General features: G+C 40.3%; 1 protein-coding gene across 1 annotated transcript in view; it reads left to right on the forward strand.

Annotated features, from left to right (window-relative positions):
* Positions 1 to 22,993, forward strand: part of CLYBL (citrate lyase beta like) — a gene marked incomplete at its 5' end in the record, with an annotated part of 80,137 nt that extends 57,144 nt beyond the window's left edge. Inside the window, 5 exons of the mRNA XM_009072112.1 lie at positions 154 to 247; positions 1,573 to 1,740; positions 6,693 to 6,817; positions 22,346 to 22,445; positions 22,844 to 22,993. Coding sequence (XP_009070360.1) covers positions 154 to 247; positions 1,573 to 1,740; positions 6,693 to 6,817; positions 22,346 to 22,441 — 483 coding nt within the window. The remainder of the gene's footprint in view (positions 1 to 153; positions 248 to 1,572; positions 1,741 to 6,692; positions 6,818 to 22,345; positions 22,446 to 22,843) is intronic.
* Between the last annotated feature and the right edge of the window lie 848 nt (positions 22,994 to 23,841).

Below are 23,841 nucleotides of genomic sequence, written 5' to 3' on the forward strand. Positions count from 1 at the left end.
GCACTATGCATAGTCAAGCACCTACAGTGGCTTTGCTTAGTAGGAGCAAATTTTGCTGAAGGCTTTTGGTAAAGCAGAGTTGCTGTAATATCCTCTGCAGTCTCTCCGTGCCCTGCATTTCTGTGGAAATTAACACTCTGTTCTCATTTGAAGGCTGTCTGTGAAGAAGCACTGAGGACAGGAGCCCAGGTTGGCTTTCATTTGGACGCAGTCGTCTTTGGAGGAGAGGATTTCCGTGCCAGCATAGGTTGCTACTTGTCTGTTTACTATAAATGTTCATGTATGGCATTTGCAGTGGAGAAGCCTGATGTGATTTATGACCAGGGCATTACCAACAGCAATAATTAAAGAAATGGCAACATTTGATTCTGCATTTTACATTTTCACATTTCTCCTTAATATTTTTCCATGCAGAATGTATCACTGGCAAATTAAAACATGGTCCCTGTGTTCCAAGGCACTGACACTTTCTTGTGCTCCTTGCCATTCACTACAAAAAATGAATTAAAAAAAAAACCAAACAAACCTGTTGAGTCACTGAAATAATTTAAAAATATTCTATCCATAAGCAACATGTACATGCTTTTTAGAGCTACATTTAAATGTCCTAAAATTCTGGTGTCTGCTTCATCCCTGCTTCGCAGACACCTGTCAGTCAGGCTGTTGACATCATGCACAAATTCTCTCCGGCTACGTTTTGCTTTCATAAATTTAACTTTAGAGATGTCACATGTCAATACTGCCATGTATTCACATGAAAGCACTATTAGCCTTCCTAAAAAATAAAAATTCTTTGCTATTTCTTTAACAAGAGGCTGCTTAGCTTCTGATTCACTTTAAAGATAAAATTGCAGAGCTGTGGTCATTTTAATTAAAAATAAGTATGTTAATGTAAAAATTGGCATTGCATTACTAAAATATTCTTTACACACTGAAAATCTGTGTGTAAATACTGTTTTGTTCCCCTCCCCCTTCGCATAGGCACATTGCTTAGCTGGTGCCCTGTGAGCACATGAAGTCTCATGAATACTTTTGCTTCTTCTCAGAAGTCATCTACCATCATTTTTCATTCAAATATTAAAGCTTAAATATTCAGCTTAGGACATCAGTTGTGACAAGAATCAGAACCAAGGAAAGTGCAATTCTATTCTCAGTGTGAATTTTTTAACCATTTAGTTGGACTCACGATATCACTTTGTGTAAAGCTTCTCTTGCTGTAATGCTTCTCACTGCACATACGGTAAGGAGTAAAATCAAATAATTACTTCATATTAGTCCCAAATCAGCAGTCCTTACAGACAAAGCTTCCACTGACTTCAGGCTTACAACTTCTGATTTAAACTAAATCAAAATCTAATTTACAAGTAAGTGTCTAAAGAGACAGTATTTTTTCTTTTTGCTAAAGCAGCTTTTTTTTTCCTCTCAAAAGAGCATAATTTTGGCTCTATAGCCTTGCATCCCTCTTTTCTTTTCTAGACTGGTTAAATAAAATCTCAAACTTTTTTTTAACATAGAAATATTTAAAACAGAAAAACTTAAAACAGTCTTGTCAGCTTCTCTTTGTTTTTGTAGGTGCAACAAGCAGTAAGGAAGCTCTCGATATTCTATATGCCAGGCAAAAAATAATAGTCACAGCAAAGGCATTTGGCCTTCAAGCAATAGACCTTGTTTACATCGATTTCCACGACGAAGATGGACTTCGCAGGCAATCCAGAGAAGGTGCCTCAATGGGATTCACTGGTATGACTTTCTGCCAACCTCTTACAGTAATGTATATCTTCTCCATTTAAAATATATTGCTACATTTACTGTCACTTAGACAAATAACTTGATTTTTATTTAAGGTCATTGAAAAACCTATTGAAAAACTCAGTAATACCAAGCTCTTCTATGTTTATGAGTATCTTAAAAATTGCAGCTGGAAATTTTGCCTGAAAAGTCACAGGCTGCTTTTTAAACCCACATCCCATGAAGCGTGTGACTGGTTTTGAAGAGAAGTTGGGGTGGACGCTGTGCAGTGATTCCTCCCATCACAGAGCACGGGAAAGGCAATACTGTACTCTGCGGTGACCACTCCACAATGGGAGCCCTTTCTATTTGTTTTGACAACAGCAGTTGTTAAAAACTACCTTTTAGGTGAAGGAGTTGATAAGCAAATCTCGTATGCTAACTGCTAGGGGAAAGTTATTTTCTTATTATTTTCTTTGACTTGTTTTTCATCTCCTGGCTCCCCTCCCAGTAAGTGCTGGTGGCACCTACAGGTATTGGCAGACAGCAAGAGCAGCAGGCTCCTTGCCCCAGAGTCCTGTAATGCAGCCTGTTACTCTGTGATTGGTGCACCAGGTCACCTGGACACCCTGTCGGGACAGTGCAGCCACCAAAGATTGGGATTTTGCAATAGAAATCAGCCATTCGACACATACACTCAAGAATTCTAACATATGGGACAAACATTGCATTATTTTTCTCTGACCCTCACTCAGGATATACATATGGTAATAGTACAGGGTTTTGTTACCAAAGACATGGGTCCTGGCAATGCCACCCAGCAAACTCTGTTTTCGCAGTTAACTGTTTATGGTACAGTAAAACACCAAGCAAAAAAACAAGTGTTCTTGGCATGCCAGTGGAAGAATAGCAATCAACGCTCTTCGGCACAAACTCTGCTTTACTATCTGTTGAGCTTTGAAATTTGCAAAACCAGGTCTTTTTTCAGAGGTGAAATGTTTGACTCCTCACAGCTATGTTAGCCACAGCCATGTGGACTTCCACCCTTCATTGGTCTGCCACTGAGGTTGGGAAAATCATAGACCTGCTGATAGTAGCATCTGCCAACAGCTACCTAGTCTCGACCAATATTTCCTAGCTTAAGGAAAGGCTTGATTTTTGAAAAAACATAAGTATCTGAACCTCCTGTTGACAGAAGATGGAGCTGCAGATGCCTAGCACCTTTGAGAGCACTCTTTTTGAATGCTTAATGTGCATTTAAATACTTAACTCGGGCTGCCAATGCAGGGAATTTAAAAGTGCTTAGTATAAACGTTGATGGTGGTTCGGACTCCATTGACTTTATGGTGGAAGTTGTCTGACATCAGGACAGTGTCCGGACAGGAGGTGAATAAAAAGGTCACATGTGGCAATTTAGGGTGTAAAGTGTCTTTCTAATGTGGCCATAGTTATCTCTTGCCTTTCTGTATAAGAGGAAAAGGTCGGTAAAAGGTACAGACTTCACTGAGGTGAACTCACACCTCCTGCTCTTTACCTCCTGCCTTTCCACAGCTATCATCAATACATTTCCAAAATCCAGCAAACAGTCTGACAACCAATCCAACCATAATTAGAGATGGGGCAATACTGAATTCTGATTTGGTGGGGGGAAAAAAAATTAAAATCTGTTTAAGCTACAACAAACCAATATTTTTCATTTTTATTTTTGTAAAAATGAAAAAATATTTTAGGTTGATCTAAAATGTTTCATTTGTTCTTCATTTCTTTCACTTTCAGTTTATCTAAGGTTTTTATAATCTTCCTTGCTTGTTTTGATGAAAATAAAAATTTTAAAACTGAAAGCAAAATAATTTTTTTCAAAAACTATATAAATTAAACATTTTTACATTTCCAATTTCATAGTCATCACGTATGATTGCAAATGGGTCTTAGCCTAATCCACAACCTTATATAAAACAGAAGTATGCACATCGTATTTGCCACTGACAGTCCTCTGATAGTGTAAGAGAAAAGTACTGAAGTGCCACCTAAATAAGTGCAAAATGTGCAATTCTTATTTTTAAATATATAAGATCCTTTCTTGCTACTTTTTAAAAAAAAAATCAAAATCAACAGAGCTAAAACAAGCTGAGGCTTCCAAATTTCTCTCTTAGCTGGAGAGCAGGCACTTGTTTGCACACATAGGGCCAAATTCACCACCCTCAGAAACAATGCAAACCCAAAATAGTCAGCAAAGTTATATGTCCTTAGATCTTGCCATATTCAGACCAGTAAAATTTGCCTTAATGGAATCAAATATGTTCACTCAAGATTAAATAAACAAAGCAATATCACAAAGAATTTACCAGCTATTTAGTTACTGTTGTGACCCTCATTGCTTATTCTAGCCAAGTTTTCTTTTCCAGTTATCTTGAAAGCAGCCTGGTTTTCCTCCAGTGAGTGTGGTAACATAAAATCAAATGTTTTCAAATGTAATTTAGCCACATTAATAGTCATTTCATATGTATATTTATATATATTTATTTTTACATGCATATAGCCACAGACACCCAGGAAGATGTTTTACAATACCAATACCTGTGGACTTTAAATCAGTGTGTTGCCTATATAAATGGGCATGGGTTTTAGGCATGTTTTTGTAAAAAATTAGGTAACCCTTGCCATAAGCTTTAACAGCTGACTTAGTCATTATAGAATGTCCTGTGCTACACGCTGAGAAGGCAGATATAAATATGAAACAGCATAGGTTTCCTCTCTTTTGCAGTCTTTTGTAGAAGACTAAAATGACACCATCATACAGTTACCTAAAAGACTTGACAGGTATTGATTTAAAGCACGATATATCAAGTGGTACTGTAAAAAGGATTTCATGGTCATAAATTTTAATGTCTTCCAATTTTGCACTCTCTCAGTAACTTGTCAATAACAACAATTCTGTTTAAAATATTTGCTTCACTCCTGCATGGCATTATGTCTGTTATACAGTTATTTGGATACGTATCCTGCGACAAAAATCAACGCAGAGCTATAAATCGAAAGTTAGCTTATACTTTCTGTAAGTTGCTCGGTAGGGTTTTAATGATAAAAAGCATAGCTTACTGCTATAATCTTTAGGAAAGGGAAATCTTCTTACAGAAATATTTTACACTTTAAAAAATCATATATGTTTTTTATTTTGTTGTAATTATAGAATGACTTTCAATATAATTTAAAATATTCTCAACATTTTTTCCAGAAAACTAAGCTCCTTTTTCGAGAATTGTTTGTACACCCTTCAGTTTTAGAATTAGTAGTTTAGCTATGGAGAATTTGTTCTGTTACAAATAAGGAACATCATAATCTTATTAATGATGAAATTTTTACTAAATTGACTAAAAATCCCTTTGAATAGACCCAATGTAAAACATGTTAGTTTAATAAAAAAAAGTGTCTGTGTAATTTCTTTCAAAAACTGTTCTTACTGGGGTTTAAGCTTTTTCCTATTTTTAAAATAGTTATCACATTGAAATTTCAAACTGAATATTTGGTTGCCCGTAAAGTCACAAATTAAATATTGTTTAATAGGAAATACAATGAAGCTGCTTCTGGTATTTTAGCAAAGAAATGAAGCAACAGTAGGAGACTACTAGTTCTTTGCTCATCTAATTAAGTAACTTTCTTTGGACTTCAGGTTATCACTGAGACCCACTGCAACCTGATAAAAGTAACCCCAGGTTTTTTGCAGTGGTTATTTCATTGAAAATAGGTGTATCTCTGCGGTCATGTGTTAGACTTCTCAGATGAGCTGATGTGCTGATTTCTAATGTGCAGCTGCTTAGTGTTGGTAAGAACACGGGAGCAGACCCTGTTGTGCAGGAAAACTCCTTAGGTCCTGACAATTCAAACTTTTCCTTGCGTGCAAAATTCTCGTTCCTGCAAGAGTCGGCAGGACGGCCGTGGGACCCTCGTCTGTAGGGCACTGCTCACTTGCTGGCAGGTTTGCAGGATCAGAATCATCCCTCTAACTAGTTTTGTTATCTGGCACTGAGGAGTCACTTATTCCACAGGAAACTGGGAGTTACAGTAGCCTCTCTTTATTAAAACACTTTGAAAGCAAAGTGCAGAAATCACACCGGTCTGTGAAATTCCCATAGAAATGAACTAATAACATCAAATGTTGCGCTTTTAAAACTGTCAAATGAATTAGACATGTATTTGTTTTAAGGTAGCTAAATACAATCAGATTAAAACGGATTATGTGGCTGTCTATTCACATTTGAAAATCTCGAGTAAAGAAAAGGCAACATCTATTTTTATTTTCTTAACTTATGTTTATACAAGAAAGGATTAAAAAACTTGCTTCGTAAAACCTCAGGGCACTGCTGGTAGTTGCTTAATATGCCAGTGACTAAATAAATATTGCAGCCTACCTGCAACTGCCAACTATTGCAGCAACAACAGTTTAAACATTGAGGATTTTATGATGCTAAACCCAACTGAATTTAGGGCATGATCCTTACATTACTGGTAACTTTTCAGTCCTACAAATATCTTGCCATCTTCTTCAAATCACATTTTCTGAACACACTTTTGTACAACTTAAATATTTAAGAGTGTCTGGAGCTGTTATTTATATAGTTAAATTCAGAGATGCATTATACTTAAGTGATGTTGGCTGCCTCAGACAAACAATTGCACTTGAAACGACTGAGGGAAGGTGTATGGGGAGGGAGGAGAAAGAATTGTGGGTTCTTTCAAATTATATGGAATGTAAGCATAGCATAAGATACTTCTATTCTTTAAAAAATCTGTCAAAAGGTTATCTGCCTGTTGTCCGGTTTTAAAAATAAAAGAAACCAAGTAAAATAATTAGTTAAAGAGCAAGAAAGTCTGTGAGGCATATGAGAGCCTCAAGTGGTTGGAACATTTTGCTTGAACATCTGTTTGTCGATGCATGATTCTGGTGTTATTAATCTTCTTTGTAGGTAAGCAGGTGATTCACCCCAACCAAATTGCTGTTGTCCAGGAACAGTTCTCTCCAAGCCCTGAAAAAATAAAGTGGGCACAAGAACTGATTTCTGCTTTTGAAGAGCATCAGCGATTAGGCAAGGTAAATATTTTGTTAATATGCCATAGAGGAAACCAAATTTGAATAATATTTAAGATTTAGAAAGGTTGGTGATGGCTCTTTGCATTTATCTTATGAAGTGTGCTGTAACAGAGTAATGCTTGTGAAATCTGTCTCTGGATAGACTATAGAGTGCATATTGATTATAAATGTATCACTTCCCAATGTATTTAGAAATAGAATGGCTAGCTTTTCCTTCCCCCCATTTTAACTTTAATTCTTTGATTACACAGCCTTTTGAGTACCTGCATATATCTACAGCATTAGTGAAATAAAACTGCTTCTCCATTATGCTGCACGGTGCTACTGTCAGAGGAAAATATTTGTAACCAAAAGGCAGGTAGCCTTGCAGGCAATTCAGACTGCTTGTGCAGACATCATTTATGGAAAGAAGCAAACAGATTAGGAAGCCTTGGTTTTCTAAAAAAATCTCTGTGTTGGTAGACCTGTTTCACTTTTGGGGGTTTGATCCCACAAACATGCCCAGTAGTGAGTACTTTTGAGCAGAACTGCTTGCAGATTGTGGTTCTTAATCATTAAAAATGGGAATGTTTTATGTGCATTTGTACCAATTGCTGGACCTGAATTTTGGATAGAGGAGAAAGCAAATTAACACTAGAATATGATTGTTCCTAATTTAGTGCATCATTGAGTCTCACGTTTCCTGCTCTGTGGGTTTCTGCTATGTAAATATTGCGGTGGTGATGCACAATCTGTCTCCACTTTGTGCCAGTAATACTTAAATTAGGGGTCGCCTGAAGGAAGATTTTATGCTAGTTGCAGCATTGTCAGTTAATTATCTTAAAGGTTATTTGCTATAATCCAGTTTGCCTCTTTTTGAAAGGAAAAAAAAGTTGCAGCCAAATATGTTTATCTTAGTTGCAGCCAAGCCTGGGCTAGTTAAAAAGCAAAGTCCCAATGTCAGAACGGGGAGTGCAGATGAGTGGGAATGGTTTGCATGTGCTTGTGTGGCATTCAAGTGGGAGACAAATGTGAAGTTCATCTATAAGACTGTGCATAGGGTCTCACTTTCTCTGGTGCCGTAGAAACGTTTCCTGCACAATTTTTTCACTTTCTGCTGGGTAGAAATAGATTGGGGTATGTGCCTTCCCTGTTCCCCTGCATTTCTGATACTGTAGATGTTGTGCATTGAAAAATGCTGAAAGGGTCATAACAGAATTTATGCTTTCAGAGTAAAAGTGTGACAAAGCATTTGCTATTGCTCTGCCCTTCTCTTGCTAAGCTGTCACATCCCCTTTGTGGTACCTGCGTGTTTCCAGTACAGCCATGACTATGATATTGGGTGCTGCCCTGAGCAGTGATTTCAGAGTCACTGTTAGGATGCTCTATGCCTGGATCTCTTTGTTCTGTTCCCCTCAATTCTGAAAAGTAGCTGTCTTCGTGCAGACAGTATAGAAATAGATAATGTGTGACTGGTTTTGCCCATGACTCCGATTTGCAAAGCTTGGCTCCCTTACAATGTGCATCGTTATAAACATACTGCTGGTGCAAATGTGTAGGCAGGTAGGCACAGAAAGAAAAAAGTCAAACAACATATTCGGCCAAATATTGTTTATGTTTATGATGTGTTTAATACTATTCATTCAGCTGAATTTAGTGTCAGAAACTCATCTAAGGAATAACGCTGTCATATGAACAGTGGATTAGGAGGCTGAACTAAATTTAACTCTAGTCCTGGTATCACACAATTATTAAGCCAAACATGTTTAATATAGAATCATTTTGTGTTAGGCAAGAATTAGTCTTTGGATTTGTTTTGAAGCTGCTGTTTTACTGATATAATGCTGGGATTTTTGTTTATATCAGCCATTCAGGGGCGTTTTATTTAGGGTTTGGGGAATTTTTTATTTTAATAAATGCTTTTAAAATAGGTTATAAGCTTCAGTAATCAGCTGCAAGAGCAAATTTGCAGAGGGTTTGTGGTTTGGGCTATTTTCTTAACCAACCAGGCTCCATGCCTCATATATTTTTGCATGTAGCCATCTATCAATAAAAAAGGACTGGCAGGTTAATATGTGAACTTCTGGATCTCATGGCACTGTCGTATTGCTGGACTTTGTAACAAAATTGCAAAAATATTTTCCATGTGGTGATGCCAACTCCTTAACCAAGTTTATAATTTGCTATTATAACTGTGTCCGTAAGACAAGCTTGGACAGTCTTGATTACTTCATTTTTTTCCAAAGCAAACATATCTCACTGAGGGATCCTCTCACTCTGCATCCTAGCGACATGCTAGTAATGTAAGTAATAACTCTTCCCCTACCACCTCCTGACAAATACTCCACACGGCGGTTTTAGTAATCCTCGTGTCCTAATGAAACACCTCTTCTGTTTTCCTTTCCCTTTTATTAAGTTAAAGTGTTCATGTCAGTAAGACTAAAAATATAGCTGTGGTTAATATGGTTGAGACTTGCGTGGTTTTGCCATGTTATTAATCAAAGTTGAAAGCCTGGAAAAAATAAATGTGAGGGATTTGTGCAGCTGTTTGTGTGGTAGATAAGTTACTGGTCTGCAGTCTCTGGGATCAGAGTTTGCTATTAATTTGGTTTAAAGTTTGATGCCTTTAGTCAACAGTATTTTATATTAAAATGCGGTAATAGGCTTTTGTAATCTATTCCAATTTGAGACGTACAATTGCCATAATAATCTTCCTTTGAAAAAAACACTGAACCCGGCTACTTCATCCTGGAGGCTGAAAGGGTTTGACATGGTAGCCTCCAAATGTGAGTACCGAGGTCAGGAAAAATTAGGATCTCAGGTGAGCACTGTGGAATTAGAGATGCTGCAGCAGTGTCCAAAGAGAAGGAAATGAGAGAGCTAACCTGCTAGCCAAAAGTATTTGGGCTTACCTTACGGAGATAGACCTGTTTGAGGGATTGGTTTGGGTTCTAGGTTGTTTTGGTTGTGGGGTTGTTTTTTACATTTCTAATCTAGCTGCAAAATAGCATATCTAGGAAATAACTGGTAATGTGTTTTGGACAAATGTTGAAAAAGTACATTTGTATTTTATACAACTATTTATTAAGTGCTCTCTTTTGTCTAGAACTTGGAGATCTAAAACTGAAAAGTACTTGAAAAGTGTTATTTCCGTATAATTTCAATGTTTTTCCAGCAGAACTGCATCACTAGGGAATATGATTTTCAAAGTTACAGTATCCATCCTAAAGAAAGCAGGCATAGCTGTTGGGAATGGCTAAATATAAGATAAATGTCAGTGTGTTCAAAAATTAAAAAGAAGAGTAATAAATATCGTTCTGGTAGTCTAAAGGACAGTTCCTGTTAGAAATTTCTGAAGCATTTGTACCACGTTAAACAGGGAAGTGATCTTATAAATACAAATTAACTGAGTCCAAAGGGGTAGACTTAGTGGAAGAAAATACCAACCTATTTTAAGAAAATGATGGGACTGCTTTCAATGAAGGTACAATAGATTTTACTGCTTAAGTAACTCCTGTGTTTACATTACCAATACACTGCATACAGGACTGTAATCTCTTCTTTTATGTAGTTATTGTTTATCCATGACAAAAAAGCAAGACATTGCAAATGCATTTTTGTGCTATTCAGCTTGTAAATACATCAGGCACAATATGATTATCGTAATGGGAATCTTCCCAAATTGTCTGGTTTTTAAATAAAATTCAAACAGAAAAAAGGCAAAAGAATAAAGTAAGAGGTCACTTACACATTTATCTCATGTACTAATTTATAAATGCTTTCAAAGCACTCATACATTAAACCAGGGAATAACTAAATGCTGCTGCCAAAGTCACCTGTCAGATAAGGATTATTTAGAGTTAAGGTAAGTAATTCACAAGCCCAAGCTGTAATATGGGTTGAATATTTTAGATCACATAGAGCAAAACAAAAGAAATATCTGTACATGCCACATACAAATGCACAGAGTGCCTCTAAGAAGATCTTTAGCATATGTTTCTTGCATTATATTCTGTGCCATTGTATATCATGATCCCAGCGGCTGAGGAATAATATATATGAACTCCAGTGATTTGGCAAACTATACAGTTTCATTTACGGACCTTTCCAGGATTATGAAAAATCCTAGGAATGCATTTATTTACACAGCATCTACCCAACAAAGGAATGGAAATTTCCAGCAGTGGCTCCCTTATAATGCTCTTTGTTTAGGAAAAGCTACCCCAAGCCACTGTATCTTGGAGACGATGTGCCCTCGTGCTTGGGCCAGCTCCAGCTCCCACCGCCTCCCAGGGAGGTCTCTCCCTGCTTCTCTCCCTCTCCCAGCTGTGCTGTGGTTCCCATGAGGGCTCTCCATGTACAATCCCAGCCACGATGGATCCATCCTGTCTCAATCCAACCTCTGATTGCTAAGAAAGCAGGACCATGTCCTGGAGGTGCCAGGCTCGAGGTGCCTGTTGAGAGGGATGCACACAGCACCCTTTGGCATGGGGCAGTGTTGGACTCCATCAACCCACAGAGATTATATCACACTTTTTAGGGCATTATATCTCAGGACTTTATGCAGAGCTGGGAGTGAGGAATTAGCCCAGCTCCCTGCTCCCTTTGCCCACAACAGACTGCAGAGCTTTGAAGTGCCACCAACGAAGTGGATCCCATCCTGGGGCAACACTGGCAGCACAGGGTTCCTCTGTCCATGCTGGGTTGCAGCACTCTCAGCCCTTCCTCCAAGAACACAGGGCATTTGCTGTTGTTTATGTTAATTAGGCAATGTATGTTCCTTCCACTGCAGAGTGGGGGGTTCAGGAATTTGTCAAAAACTGCCACCTTTAGGAGTTTCAGCCTTCAGAAGTATAGGCTCAGGTGCATCTCCATGTAAGATGAGGAGTACTGGTGGGATTTAAGCATGGGTCACTGCTATGTTGTTTATCTTTTTTAAAAGTGGCCAAGTAAAATTTTAATGTGAAAACTGATGAATAGAGACCAAGAGAGCTCATATTAGTACTCAAAGTTTCTCTATACAGTTTTAGTATTTGAAAAATAATTTAGAAATGTGTTTTATGTCACAGTTGAAGGCTTTCTGCTTAGAAAGATCCATCTGGGGGAAAATTTTGAACCCTTACAATAGAGCAGAAGGGGCTGTATTAGCTAATTTCTTTGTGCGATACTGGTTCCTACATTGGTGCAATCAGTCCTGAGGGAGTTATGCCAGGTGGGGAGAGGAGACAGATTTTACTACACAGGGCTGCAAAAGCTCCTAAGCAGGGCAGAAACTCATACAAAACATTTTCTTGCCAGCTTCCCCCCCTCCCACTCCCCAGCAGGCATTCAGTGGCTCTTAATCTGTTTTCCTCCACTCATTAAAGACCTGTGTCCAAAACGTGGGGGGAGAGGGACTCGGATGGCTCTTCGATATTTCCCACAGGGAGAAGTTTCTCCATAAGCCAGGAGCAGAGGGATGGATGCTGTGCCCCTCCATAGCCTTTCCACCTGTAGGTAGCTCCTGGAGAAAGCTGTTCCTCCTGCCCCGGGGGACGTGGGCCCTGCAGAAGCATAGAACCTCCCTGAGTTCCTCCTCAGCAAGGTGTAACCCCTCTCTCCTTGTCAGCTCAAGGAGGTTCATGTGGGGTCTTGGTGAGACAGGGTGAGTGCTCTTGCGTTTGGAAGGGCCGTGCTGTGTCGGCACGTTCCCAATGCAGGCGATGCTTTTTTACAGGCATGGAGTGGGAAGACACCCATCGCTGCAGACACCTGCCCACCATCGTGCCAAAACCTGCTCTGCCCCAAGCAACCCACCAAGGCAACTACCCACCTCCCAAATCCCTCTTTAAAAAGCATTAACAAGTGCTCATGAGGCTTGTTTCAATTTCCAAAGCAGGATCTAACTAGAGATGTAATGTTCTGACCAGATGGCTCTTTTTAAGGCTTACTGAGGGAATTCAGAAGCCTGTACAGCCAAAACATTGTTTCAGTTAATTTAAGTAGCAGCAGTCTTGCTGCCTTTTCACTCCTCTCTGTTCTAGCCAGCTTTTTCAGAGACCTGGAAGGGCTCTCTGCAAATGCTCTGTCAGCTGGAATAGAGAATCACAGTAAAAAAATGGCTCTTCGATCCTAGTCAGAAAATTAATCTGAAATTAGAAAAACCATAGAATACAAAAATACAGGCAATTCCATTCTGGCTGGTAGAACAAACAGCACTATTATTTTTATTCTCAACTACATTGTGTTTTACAGCTCCCATTCCCTTCGGTATCAAATGCCTTTTCTGTGTCCTGTAGTCATTTATTTCCAGATTGAACTTTCTAGTCTTTACTTAACAAATTGTTTCCATGACTATAAACCTAAAATTAATTTCAAATTCCTTAATTAAGGGCATCTGAGGATACTAAAGTCTTAATATTAGTTACTTTTCACTTTTCCATATAATAACTGTGATGCTCACTAGGGGGAAAAAAATGCATGGCTGGATAGGCTGTTTGTCCAGGAAGCTGCTTTTGTGCTATAAAATAAAGATTTGCTTGGCAGCAACAAATGTGCTCTCTAGGATTCTTCCGTTCACGATACATTCTAAGACAGAGAATGAAAACCAGTGGAGAATATTCCTGATTTCTAGGACTTTACTCTGTTTCTTTAATTTTATTCTTTCCTACTCTAGAGAAGCACACAGGAAGGCAACAACCACAATGAGAAGGTAACTAAATAAAATGCAAAGACAGCAGTAAAAAACTCTCATGTCTGCCTTTCAGTCAGGGATCTTAAACAGGTTGTTTGCTCAGTGAGAGGCAGAGACTTGGGTGGCCTGAAGAAGTTTCTGGAGCTAGACCAAGCAGGATCCTCAGGCCCATTCTGGCTGAAAAGGCTATCCCCAATGGTTCAGGCAGCTTGGGGGACTGTAAGAGGGAAAAACAGCTTGTCTGGCTCACACAGCAAGGCAAGACCCTCATCCATGGGCTGGGAACAATAATGTCAGATGGAGAAATGAAGGACCTTGTAGGTCCTTGTTCTTCATCTTTCCTGCCCCACTGTGGACTTGAAGGATCACAAAGTCCTTCCTACCTGTTGAGCTTTAGAAAGGGCTTCTTCTGTCAGAGTTCTTGTACTGCAGCTCGGGAGTTATTTGAGGTAAAAATCAATCTCTATTTCATGTGGTTGTTGCTCTTTCTTTCTTGACCTTTTGTGTCCTTCCATCTGCTCCTAGAGCTAGAAGCCTATCTCATGCAAACAGGCCTACTTCAGGCATTACAAACTGTTTTATCCTCTGAACTCACTGACTACTTCTACTCCAGTGGAAGTTTACACTGGCAAAAAGAAACAAAAGCTAGTGATATTTAATGTTTTCATCATATCAACAAAATGGCTACAGAAACTTGCTGGTGTTGATACTTTGCAAAATTCCCTCCCCATCCATCTCTTCCTTCAACAGATCATAGAGACCCACTGAGCATCTCCTCTTGACAAAAAGATATCTTTGACAAACCCTTTCAGGGATCACTTATTTTCCCTAAGGATTTTGTGTACATGTGTCTTTCAACCCATAATATTGCTACAGAAAAGAGGCAAAGATGAAAAGGTTTAAAGGAGAGGATACACAAATACATAACCCAAAAAATTCTGTCCATATAGCTTGCTGTCTGTGAAGTCTTTAGTTTGTCCTATGTGACTGCCCTAGTTGCTTGGGCATTTCCTACCTACAGCAAAAATGCTAAAAGAAACCTATAAGTATAGGTTATAGTGCCTGCTCTGGAGGCAGGACAAGCCTGAGCAGAGAGGAAAGAGAGACACTATCTTGATAAAGCCTAGAAAACATGCTCAGTTGACCCAGATAGCTTTGAACACCTCCTAGCAGCTCACTAACCTTTGAAAGTTCATTACAAGGAGGTGGAATTGTGACCCAGCTCTTTATGACAGCGCTTTGGCTACAGCTTGCAGAAGAAAAAAATTAATTAAACCTGCATTCAGCACCATCACAGCTGTTAGCTTATTTCCTACTCTCGACTTCCCCAAAAATATGGTCTCAACCTTCTGTTTCAAGAGAAAGTCATTCCTTTGTGGTCAGGATAATCACTCCTCCCCCAGGCACAGACCCAACGCCATTTGCTGCGACCAGGACTCTCTTCTCTTTTGTTCATTACCTGTAGGCAAATCCAAGCGTTCTTTTTAAGCCCCAAAGCAAAGATTTCCAAATTTCCTCTGCAGGGAGTCACTTAAACAATGTGTGTTTTCATTAATCCCAGGGGAATCATCTTCCTGAATGCCGTGCTTTTTAGGGGGAGCCTTTGCCATCCACCTGCTCTCTTCCCCCCTCAGAAGAGCAAATCTGCCCTTCTTTCAGAACACAAAACTCTTATTTCCTTATAATAGTTACTATTGTGCAGGATTAGAGGCAATGTTCTCAAACCCAAGCAGATTTTAGTGGGTTTATTCCATGTATTTTTGTTGTCTCCAAAAAGTCATAACTAGACATTTGGGTTTCAGAAGTGGATGAGTCACTGAATTACCATGGAAAGAATTAGTGTTTCTCAGATAATTGGGGATCAGGATTTCTTGCATCTGGAGGCTTGAGGATGCTTGTCTATATGGGTTCTCCATTTCCCCTTGTAGGAGGCATGCAAGGTCTGCCCTGGCCAGCTGGCATCGCCTGTTCTGCTCGTTTCCATTTAGCCTGGCATCTGCCCGCAAGCGCTGACACAGGTCACAGGGGTTGGAAGGGGACTTACATAATTACTTATTTAGACAATGGCTGTATTCACACACAGCCTCTGGCCCGTGTTGCCAGAGCAGTGTGGGAGCTCTGTTTAACTCACGACATCTCCTAATGATGAAGGGGGTGGAGGAGAGAAGGGTGGCTGGCTCATTGGTCCCCCCTTTGCCTGTTTCCCCTAGGTCCTAGATGCACATCTGCTCAGAAGGCAGCCAAGTAGGACAAGGAGATAACCCAACTGCCACACACTCATTGCAGGGGTTTGGTCTGCAAAGGAAAGTATTGCTAGCTAAACTGTTGAGAAAAGTAATTGAAAAAAAGCCCAAATCTTCATCAGCATGGCAGTATTTCTAACTCTGTGATAGGAGAGTGCTGTCAAAGGACCTCTCCTCACTTGTGAGGTTGCTTGTCTTTCAATCAATAATCACTTTAACTAGTGGCAGAGGGGGTTTTGGCAATTCCATAAGCATTAGCTAGCCCCTGTATTAGGTCTGTACTTAATTCAAAATTCAGCAGCAGGTGCTTTCTTGTTCATGTTGCAGTTTAATGGAACATTACCTTGTCTTGCTTTTCCTTTTCTTCCACTAGCCTGACTATCCAGAGTCTCCCCTGTGTCAAAACCTTACCTATTCACCAGGATCCCCTAGCACCTCCAAGCCTGTCATCTAAATAGCTTGACTAGATTCTCAAATGAAACTGCTTTTGAAAAAGTTGGCTCTCTCTACATAGTGGCCCAGGACAGCTGACAAACACAACAAATTAACCTAGCACTATTGGCTATATTCTTTCATCTGACACAAAACAATTGATTTCTTTTCTTTCTGCTGTAGACAAGCCACAGTCCTAATCTAAACCATATAAATATCTTTGAGAAAATCCCAGTCACTGTCATGTGGGAGTTAAAGTTGTTGGCTACATGCATGATGAGATCTGGTAGAACAAGGCATCAAATCAAAGGTTTGTTAGCAAAGAATTGCCAATGACTGAGGTAATAAATAATATCAACAGTGGTTCCTGAAACAGAGCACAGAGTTCTTACATCCAGTGCTTATGTTTGGAGTCCCATCTGCCAACAGAGAGCACATTCAGGACCAATGCAGGTGATTAGTAGATTACAGTGGCCTAAGAACTGAGGGTCTGCAGTAACCCTCTTAGTGAGCTCATTGCAGTCATTGGGATGGATGTGGTTAGAGGCACAGATAACCACAGATGGAGCAAATGCTGAGGAAAAAGCCACAAGCATTCCCAGGAGCAGGAGTACATCTAATTCTTCCATCTTGCCAGCCAAAGGGGACTAGCTCATCTGATCACTGTCCCACATGTCCCAGAACAATTATTATTTTACTTTAATTAACTGAAGTACTTTAATCCAAAGCTCAGAGATAATTGTTTCACATAACTATGAGGTGCCTTAAATGTTCTGTACCATGATAGTTTTATCCAGCTATTCTCTCCCTAACCCAGTGGTACATAAGGACACAAAAGATGGTGGGAGTAAAACCCCACATAACTTTGCATATTATATGAAAATGTTTCAGGACATATGAGAAAGTATAAAACTTTACATTCCCTGATCTTCCGAAAAAAACCATGAAGGGTACCTCACTTTTCATCCTGTCCATCACTTGTTGTAGCCAAAGTCAACACAATTCCATATATAACACAATTCCATTATACACATGATAAACACTAGCAAGAAAATTGGCTGTATCATTTGTTCCCCTCTTTTGGTTCCACCGGCACATATTGGTCCCCAGACACCACAGAAATTATGGACCCCGAACCCTGTCCATTAACTTCTAGAAAGGTAAAATGCTTCTTGCCTTTAAAAACATCATACTCTATTTATGACATGGTCTTATGAATTTATCAAGCTCTTAGCTTGATAAATCTCCCAACATTTCACAATGTATAAATCTTCCAACTCCCAAACATTTCACAAAGCAGATGTTCCTGGATGCTGTCACACATAGACCGACATGAAAAGAGGTCATCATGTTCCAGGAAACACTGCATTAATGTGTTCATCTTTTGGTCATGGTAAATAACAAACCAATACTGAGACTCTTTCACAATTTGATAGATGCCATTTCTTATAGGTAAAGGAAATCTATAAGGATGACATATAGATATGACAAGAGCCATGTCCAAGATCTATGGCAGTACATGGCCAGAGTTGTCTTCTAAATTGTCAAAGAAGAGTCCTCAATTACACGTTGAACTTTGCTACATCTGAGCAGTGTTTGGTGGTAGTGGCTGCATTTATCCAAAAGGAGGTTCATAAGGTACAAGCAAATCTCTGCCAAACAGATGTGTTACAAGGTTTGGTTCTGCATCTCTTCAGTCTCTCCACAGCTACTTGGAAATTTATTGCATTAGTTATTACTACTGCACAGCTTGATTTGCCCCCCTTTTTCATAAGCCTATATCTTTATCTCCTGACCTGTGAAAATGACTTTTCTCTGTCAACTCCACCTTATCACTTCTCTTATCTGTAGGATGGATCTTTCTATCACTGACCATTCTCGATTCTCTTTTTTCTAAGACTATAATTTTTTGCCATTTCCTTCCAAAACAAACAAACAAACCAGCAGCTTTCTATAATTTTTATTCCCTTCCAGCTGTTTTCTGTATTGGCCAAGTCTTCTCAGTTCCATTCTCAAAGCATTTTAGGACATACTGAAACTCAAAGTGGAGCTGATAAGACTTCACTCAGCATGGCCTGCATCTTGCTTAAATATCTCTTACTTTTCTAAAATGTTTCTACTGTTCTAACAGAGCATTAAATGTTATTATGAATAATACCACATGGTTCCTGAGGGATGCAGCAAATTTCACAGTACTAGTCCTGAATCATCCAGCCTGGAGAAGGTGGTCTGATACAAGAAACAGAGACAGAGAAATGAATGCTTGGTGAGCTCTGTGGGCAGCTGCAGTAGCCAGAGACAGAGAAGAGGAGCTAGATGAGTCTGCCACCTTTCTCTTACACTGCCCTTATAGAGCTATCCAGACAGAAACACCTCTGAGTCTTTCCTTGCTTCTCAGTCGACTGGGAAGGACTCCTAGCTCGTCTGCACGATAACCCAAATGGGAAATGCTGCCCATTCACTTTCTTCCTTGATTCATCCTGATCTGCCCTGACAGAGGCATAGAACAATCAGGCTGAGGGAGCCCAGAGGGTGTGCAAATACAAACCCCTCTGCTGTGTGTTGTTCTGCCTTCACAGCTGTACATCATGGACCAGCTAAAGTGCCCTTACAGCTCCCATACCCTACAGGCTGGTGAGTGCCAAAGTCACCCTATTTCTCAGAGGGCTTTGCCTTAAGCACACTCACTGTGAGCCTGCATGAAGGATGGCACTGGATAGGCACAGCAGAATATGTGCTGCATCACTTAAAACAGGGGCAGAGTCTTTGGCCCACAAATCCACCCATTCCTCAGAAGGGCTGCACTTCCAGACTGATATCTGCTCAGTGCCACACTTGTCCTCCATTCCTCCACTTCTCATTCCACCCAAGTTCCTTGCACCTGTACATCATCACCCAGAGGCTGTGCCCACGGTCAGTGGCTCTGCCTCCTGGACACTCCTTTTCCCAGCATCTCCATCAGCCTTTACCTGGAGGGCCTGTCTCTTCCCAGGGCAGGTCTGGCACGTTTGATTAGCCTGATAGCAGGGTCCCTTTACAGGTTTCTGAAAAGGCTCCCACTGAATGATTTATATGGTTACACATTGAGCAGGAACCCCAGCCACCGAACGCAATGGATGCAAACCCCAGCCTTGCACTACCCACCCACTGCTGTTCCCGTTCATGCTGCAGGCTTCCTTAAGAACATACCCTTGGTCCCACAGTTGAACTACTGGAAGTCTAAGTACAGGCTGGAAGTGTGAGATTGTTGAGAAAATTAGCCAAAAAAAAATTTAGATCTATGACTAAATTAATCCCCAGATTAATGCTATCAAAGCAAATGGTGTTTATAGAAAGTCGTGTTTTCTTTATATTCATGCAAAAGAAAATCAAAAGAGTGCTAAAGGCAAATTTCATCTAGCAGAATTGGAAAAAAGAGCATGGGGACAAAGCTATAATTACTGGTATTTCCTATCTGTTGAAACCTGTGGGTGTAAAAAGAGGCAGTGAATAGAGTATATTCAGTGGCATTAAAATCGGTTTCTTTTTCTGGACTTTAGCTCAACACTGCAAATTAGCAGGGAGAAAATAAGCCTCGGAGTGAACAGGCAGAGAAGCCAACTTCTTCATGTTACTCTTTGCTGTTAGGGGAAAAAAAAGGCATTTTTTTCCTTCAAGAATTCAAATTCCTAGCAACGCAAAATACAGCTGGCCCCTGACAAGCAGGGAATGTACAGCAGATCTCAAGTGGTTCAGTGTTCATGGGTCCATATACACACTGCTATCCTGGTTTCCTTTCTAAACATGTTATTTTAATGAAGGGAGGACAAGCATGCTCTTTAATTAACTCTTGCTTTATAGAAAAGACATTCTGACCCAGATTCATCGTGCTACAACTTAGGCACCGGCAGAGGTGTCTGACTGCAGATCATCCTGTACCCAGGCAGTGACCTCCTGGTCATGATTCAGACCACCAGACATCACAATTAACATTGCTAGGCACCCATCTCTTTCTGCAAACTATTGCAGGTGCTTAGGATAACAGAGCATCTAAGTCAGCCTTTCACAGAACTAGGAAGGATGATTTCAGACCGTAATATATTTCTACTTATCACTGTTATCCCACATGCAAATTGCTCCTGTAAGCAATAGTTGTTACTGAAATAGTTTTACTCCTTACTTTGCCACGGAATCAGGTGTTACTGAATAGACATTACGGAATGCCTATAGAAGATTAGGCTCAACTAAAACATGTTTTTCTCACAGTGAAAAAAAATGTGTCTTACAGTTTGAGATCTCTGAATAGACATGAATTATTCCAAATTAGTCCTATGTCATAAAATGTTTACTTAGTTCCCAATCTATTTTCACAACAGTTAATAAATGGAAGAGTTCGAGGCTGCATTTTCTGTAAAGATTTAGAAGTATAAGTGAAAATTACTGATAAGTAGCTAGAATAAAAAGTGGTATATTATTAATGGCAATAACAATAATATTAATGTTGGTGTTGTTGGGTAAGGTAGAGTTGATTGAGTGCTCTGTAAACAAAAAAAATTCAATTCAAAGCATCAGCCCTTGAGTATATGTCAGTCCCATAATTCTCCAAACCTACTTAAAATATTGCAAGCTATAGTAGGAAAATCTACTTTGTATAAAATAATAGTTTTTACTATTAGGTTTTCAATGGCTTTAATACAGCTTGTTCTAACAGACAACAATATTGATTTGTTTCAATTACCTTTTACAGTGGATTTTTGTCTTAACTATTCCAGAACGTGATTTAATATTTAATTAATACTGCTTCTCTCAGTCTAGATATGCCACTGGAGCAATGCATTTCCTTAAACATTTTTGCAAATGGGTTATATTTTCACTTTACTTACTGGAGTCTTCTATTTAATGATTATCGAGCCTCAAATGAAAACCAGAAAACAATAAACAGCTTGTTGTCCTTCGCTTTTCAGCTGCTACGTGTGCAGACACACATGCTGCTATCATTCTTACCCTGTTCTTGGTTAGCCTCCTCACTGTCAAATCTCAGGCCAGCCTGAGATCCTGTGTCGATTGCAGCAGGACATGAAAAGGGCGTGCAATGCTTCACAGAGACATCCCATGCAATGCTGGGGCCAGGCCCTCAGTTCTGAATTCTTCACAGAAGGGATTGCACCTTTGATTTTTGGAGGATTTTTGTTCTTTTTAAATGTGCCAAAGTACTGTTAGAATACCAAATAAAATTATTTTTCTTTGTTATGGAACTTTGGCATGTCTTCATGCAGTGTTTTATCTTCCAAATCCTACCTGAGCAACATGTGTGGATTGAAGCATCCGAGTGAACAACTCAGGCTCGGCCCTATTCAAAACATGTGTCTTCTCTTATAGATTTAACTATGATTCATAGTTAGTTGTTTTAAACTTGCCACCATGGTACCAACAAAAAGCCCATACGAATAAATACAAAGTGACTTTTGAAACTTGTCCTGGCTCTCAGATCACTACTGAGGCATGCTGAGTAGTTCTGCATCCATTTGGGGAAACTCCCTATATGTAGGGCTCAGGTGGGCTTTACCTTGGCTCCAGAGCAGATTTGGGCAATATTGTTGTGCCACCCATTTGCTTTTTTCAGCTTTTATCCCAGTCTCTGGCTCTAAGCACAGGCCCAGAATATCTTGAGCACTGGAGACCTAGCGGAGAGGTGCAGCAGCACCACAACCTCAGCAAACCCCCAAGTCAAGAAAACTTCCCTCCACCCCTGCAAATGGCCCTTGCTGTTTCCTGACAAAGCTTTTTTGGCTTTGCCCTCTGTCTGCAGTCAGTTTCACACTGACCCTGTACCACAGCCCTGGATTGATGCTGGAGGGTGATGCTGGAGGTGAGAAACAGAGCTGCCCCCCAGGTGCTGTGTCTGCCAGCCCCTCTCCCCAGCTGGCACACGCGGCCTCACTGTTCTTGGCCACCAATGTTTGCCAACTGGAGAGGCTGAAACAGGCTGGCTGCACACTGGGGTTCTCTTTCCTCTCTCTTTTCGCCTTCTCTTTGGAGCGCCTGTTGCCTTCCACATTTCTTTAAAGGCACATGTCCTGTCTTGGTTTGTCTCCTAAAACTTGTTCAGGATTCCTGTGGGGGATGATATTTCTTGGCAAATGGATATGTTTTTAAAGAACAAGACAAGCCAACTACGATTTCCAAAGGTCTCTCAGGAAGTTTATATTCTCTCTTTTCCAGGGAGCATTTACTTTCCAAGGGAGCATGATCGACATGCCATTACTGAAGCAGGCACAGAACATTGTTACGCTTGCCACAGCCATCAAGAAAAAATGAGCTGGTAAATGAAGCTCTCGACATGGGGCCCCAGTAGCTGTTTTAAAAGATGACTATAATACTTGGAGGGTGTGGGGGGGGGGAAATTAAAGACGTCAAGCTTAAGCAGAAATTCATTTCCATTTTGCAGATCTGTCATAGTTTGCTTGCCACAGTTACTAATTACTAAAACTATTCCTGGCTCAAACCACTGTCCACTCCTGCACAGCTCATCTTCTACTCACAGCCTGCGACAGTTACATCACCAACTGTGTGACATCACAATTATTACTACAAATGCAGGATTATGACTTCACTGAAGGAGAAAGGCAAAACGTCAGCTGTGAGCTCTGTTAAAAGAACAGGTGGAAACTGAGTCAATGGCTTCTATTTCTATCTGTACTTCTCCCCTCTCCGATGCAGAACTCCCGGCAGAAAGAGCAAAGCCTCAAATAATTACGCACCAGTTGCAATAATGGTGATGAAAATCATTGCCCTGTGCAAGCTTCGCATTCCCCACACCACCCTTCTGCAAATGTGCAACAGCCAATAAAAATATAGCTCCTACAATGCGGGACTCTTGACTTTCTTCTCTTTTTTTAAGCAGTCGCTATTCAGAGAGTTTCCTCCTGGAAGCGTCCAGCCCGGGAAGGGTTGGACGGCAATAAACTTGTAGTTTTCGGAGACACAATGCAGCAGAACTCGTGCATATGGTCTCAAGTCAGATTTACATCACATTAGGGATACGGCTACAGATCATGTGGGCTGTGTGGTTAACGGGCTTAGTAAAGCTGTTTTGAAGAGGTTAACCCAGCTTGTAGTAAGGGTAAATAAACATAACAACCAGGCATTGTCCTCTATTCAGCATGTACTCTTATATGGAGGGCTAAAGGGTATTGAAGCTGCAGAGGATCAACTTGTGGTTGCCAGAGGACTCCAATGAAGTTTGAAACACCAACAATCAGAGATTTTGTTTCTGTTCCTCATTAAATCATGAGCTTTTGTGCTCAGACTATGAACGACTGTTCTTTAAGAAATTAACAGAATGGGAAGTTTTAAACTATGCACCAACCTTTTCATGACCTACACAGCAGCAATGCTGCTGCACTTAGACAAACACCGCGGGGAAGGCTGTTCTGTTTATTTAAAATTGTAAATAGAAAACAGTTGTTTTTTAGTTTCATTTCTCACCGCCTCCGTGGCCGTTTCACGTACGGAGCCACAGAGCCTTATTCCTCCCGTCTCCTCGCTTGGTGTGTTTCCCCTCCGTCTCCGAGCAGCGATTTCAATCCGTTTGGGTTATTTTTAGGTTAATTAAGAGGAGAAGAAAGGGGGGGAGAGAAGAACCGCACTGACCGGCCCGCGGGGAAATAGGCAGGAAAGAGAGCGCCGGGAGCGGCGGGAGAGCCTCTCCCCGTCCC

This window comes from Acanthisitta chloris, unplaced genomic scaffold (assembly GCF_000695815.1).
Source record: "Acanthisitta chloris isolate BGI_N310 unplaced genomic scaffold, ASM69581v1 scaffold5013, whole genome shotgun sequence".
NCBI lineage: Eukaryota > Metazoa > Chordata > Aves > Passeriformes > Acanthisittidae > Acanthisitta > Acanthisitta chloris.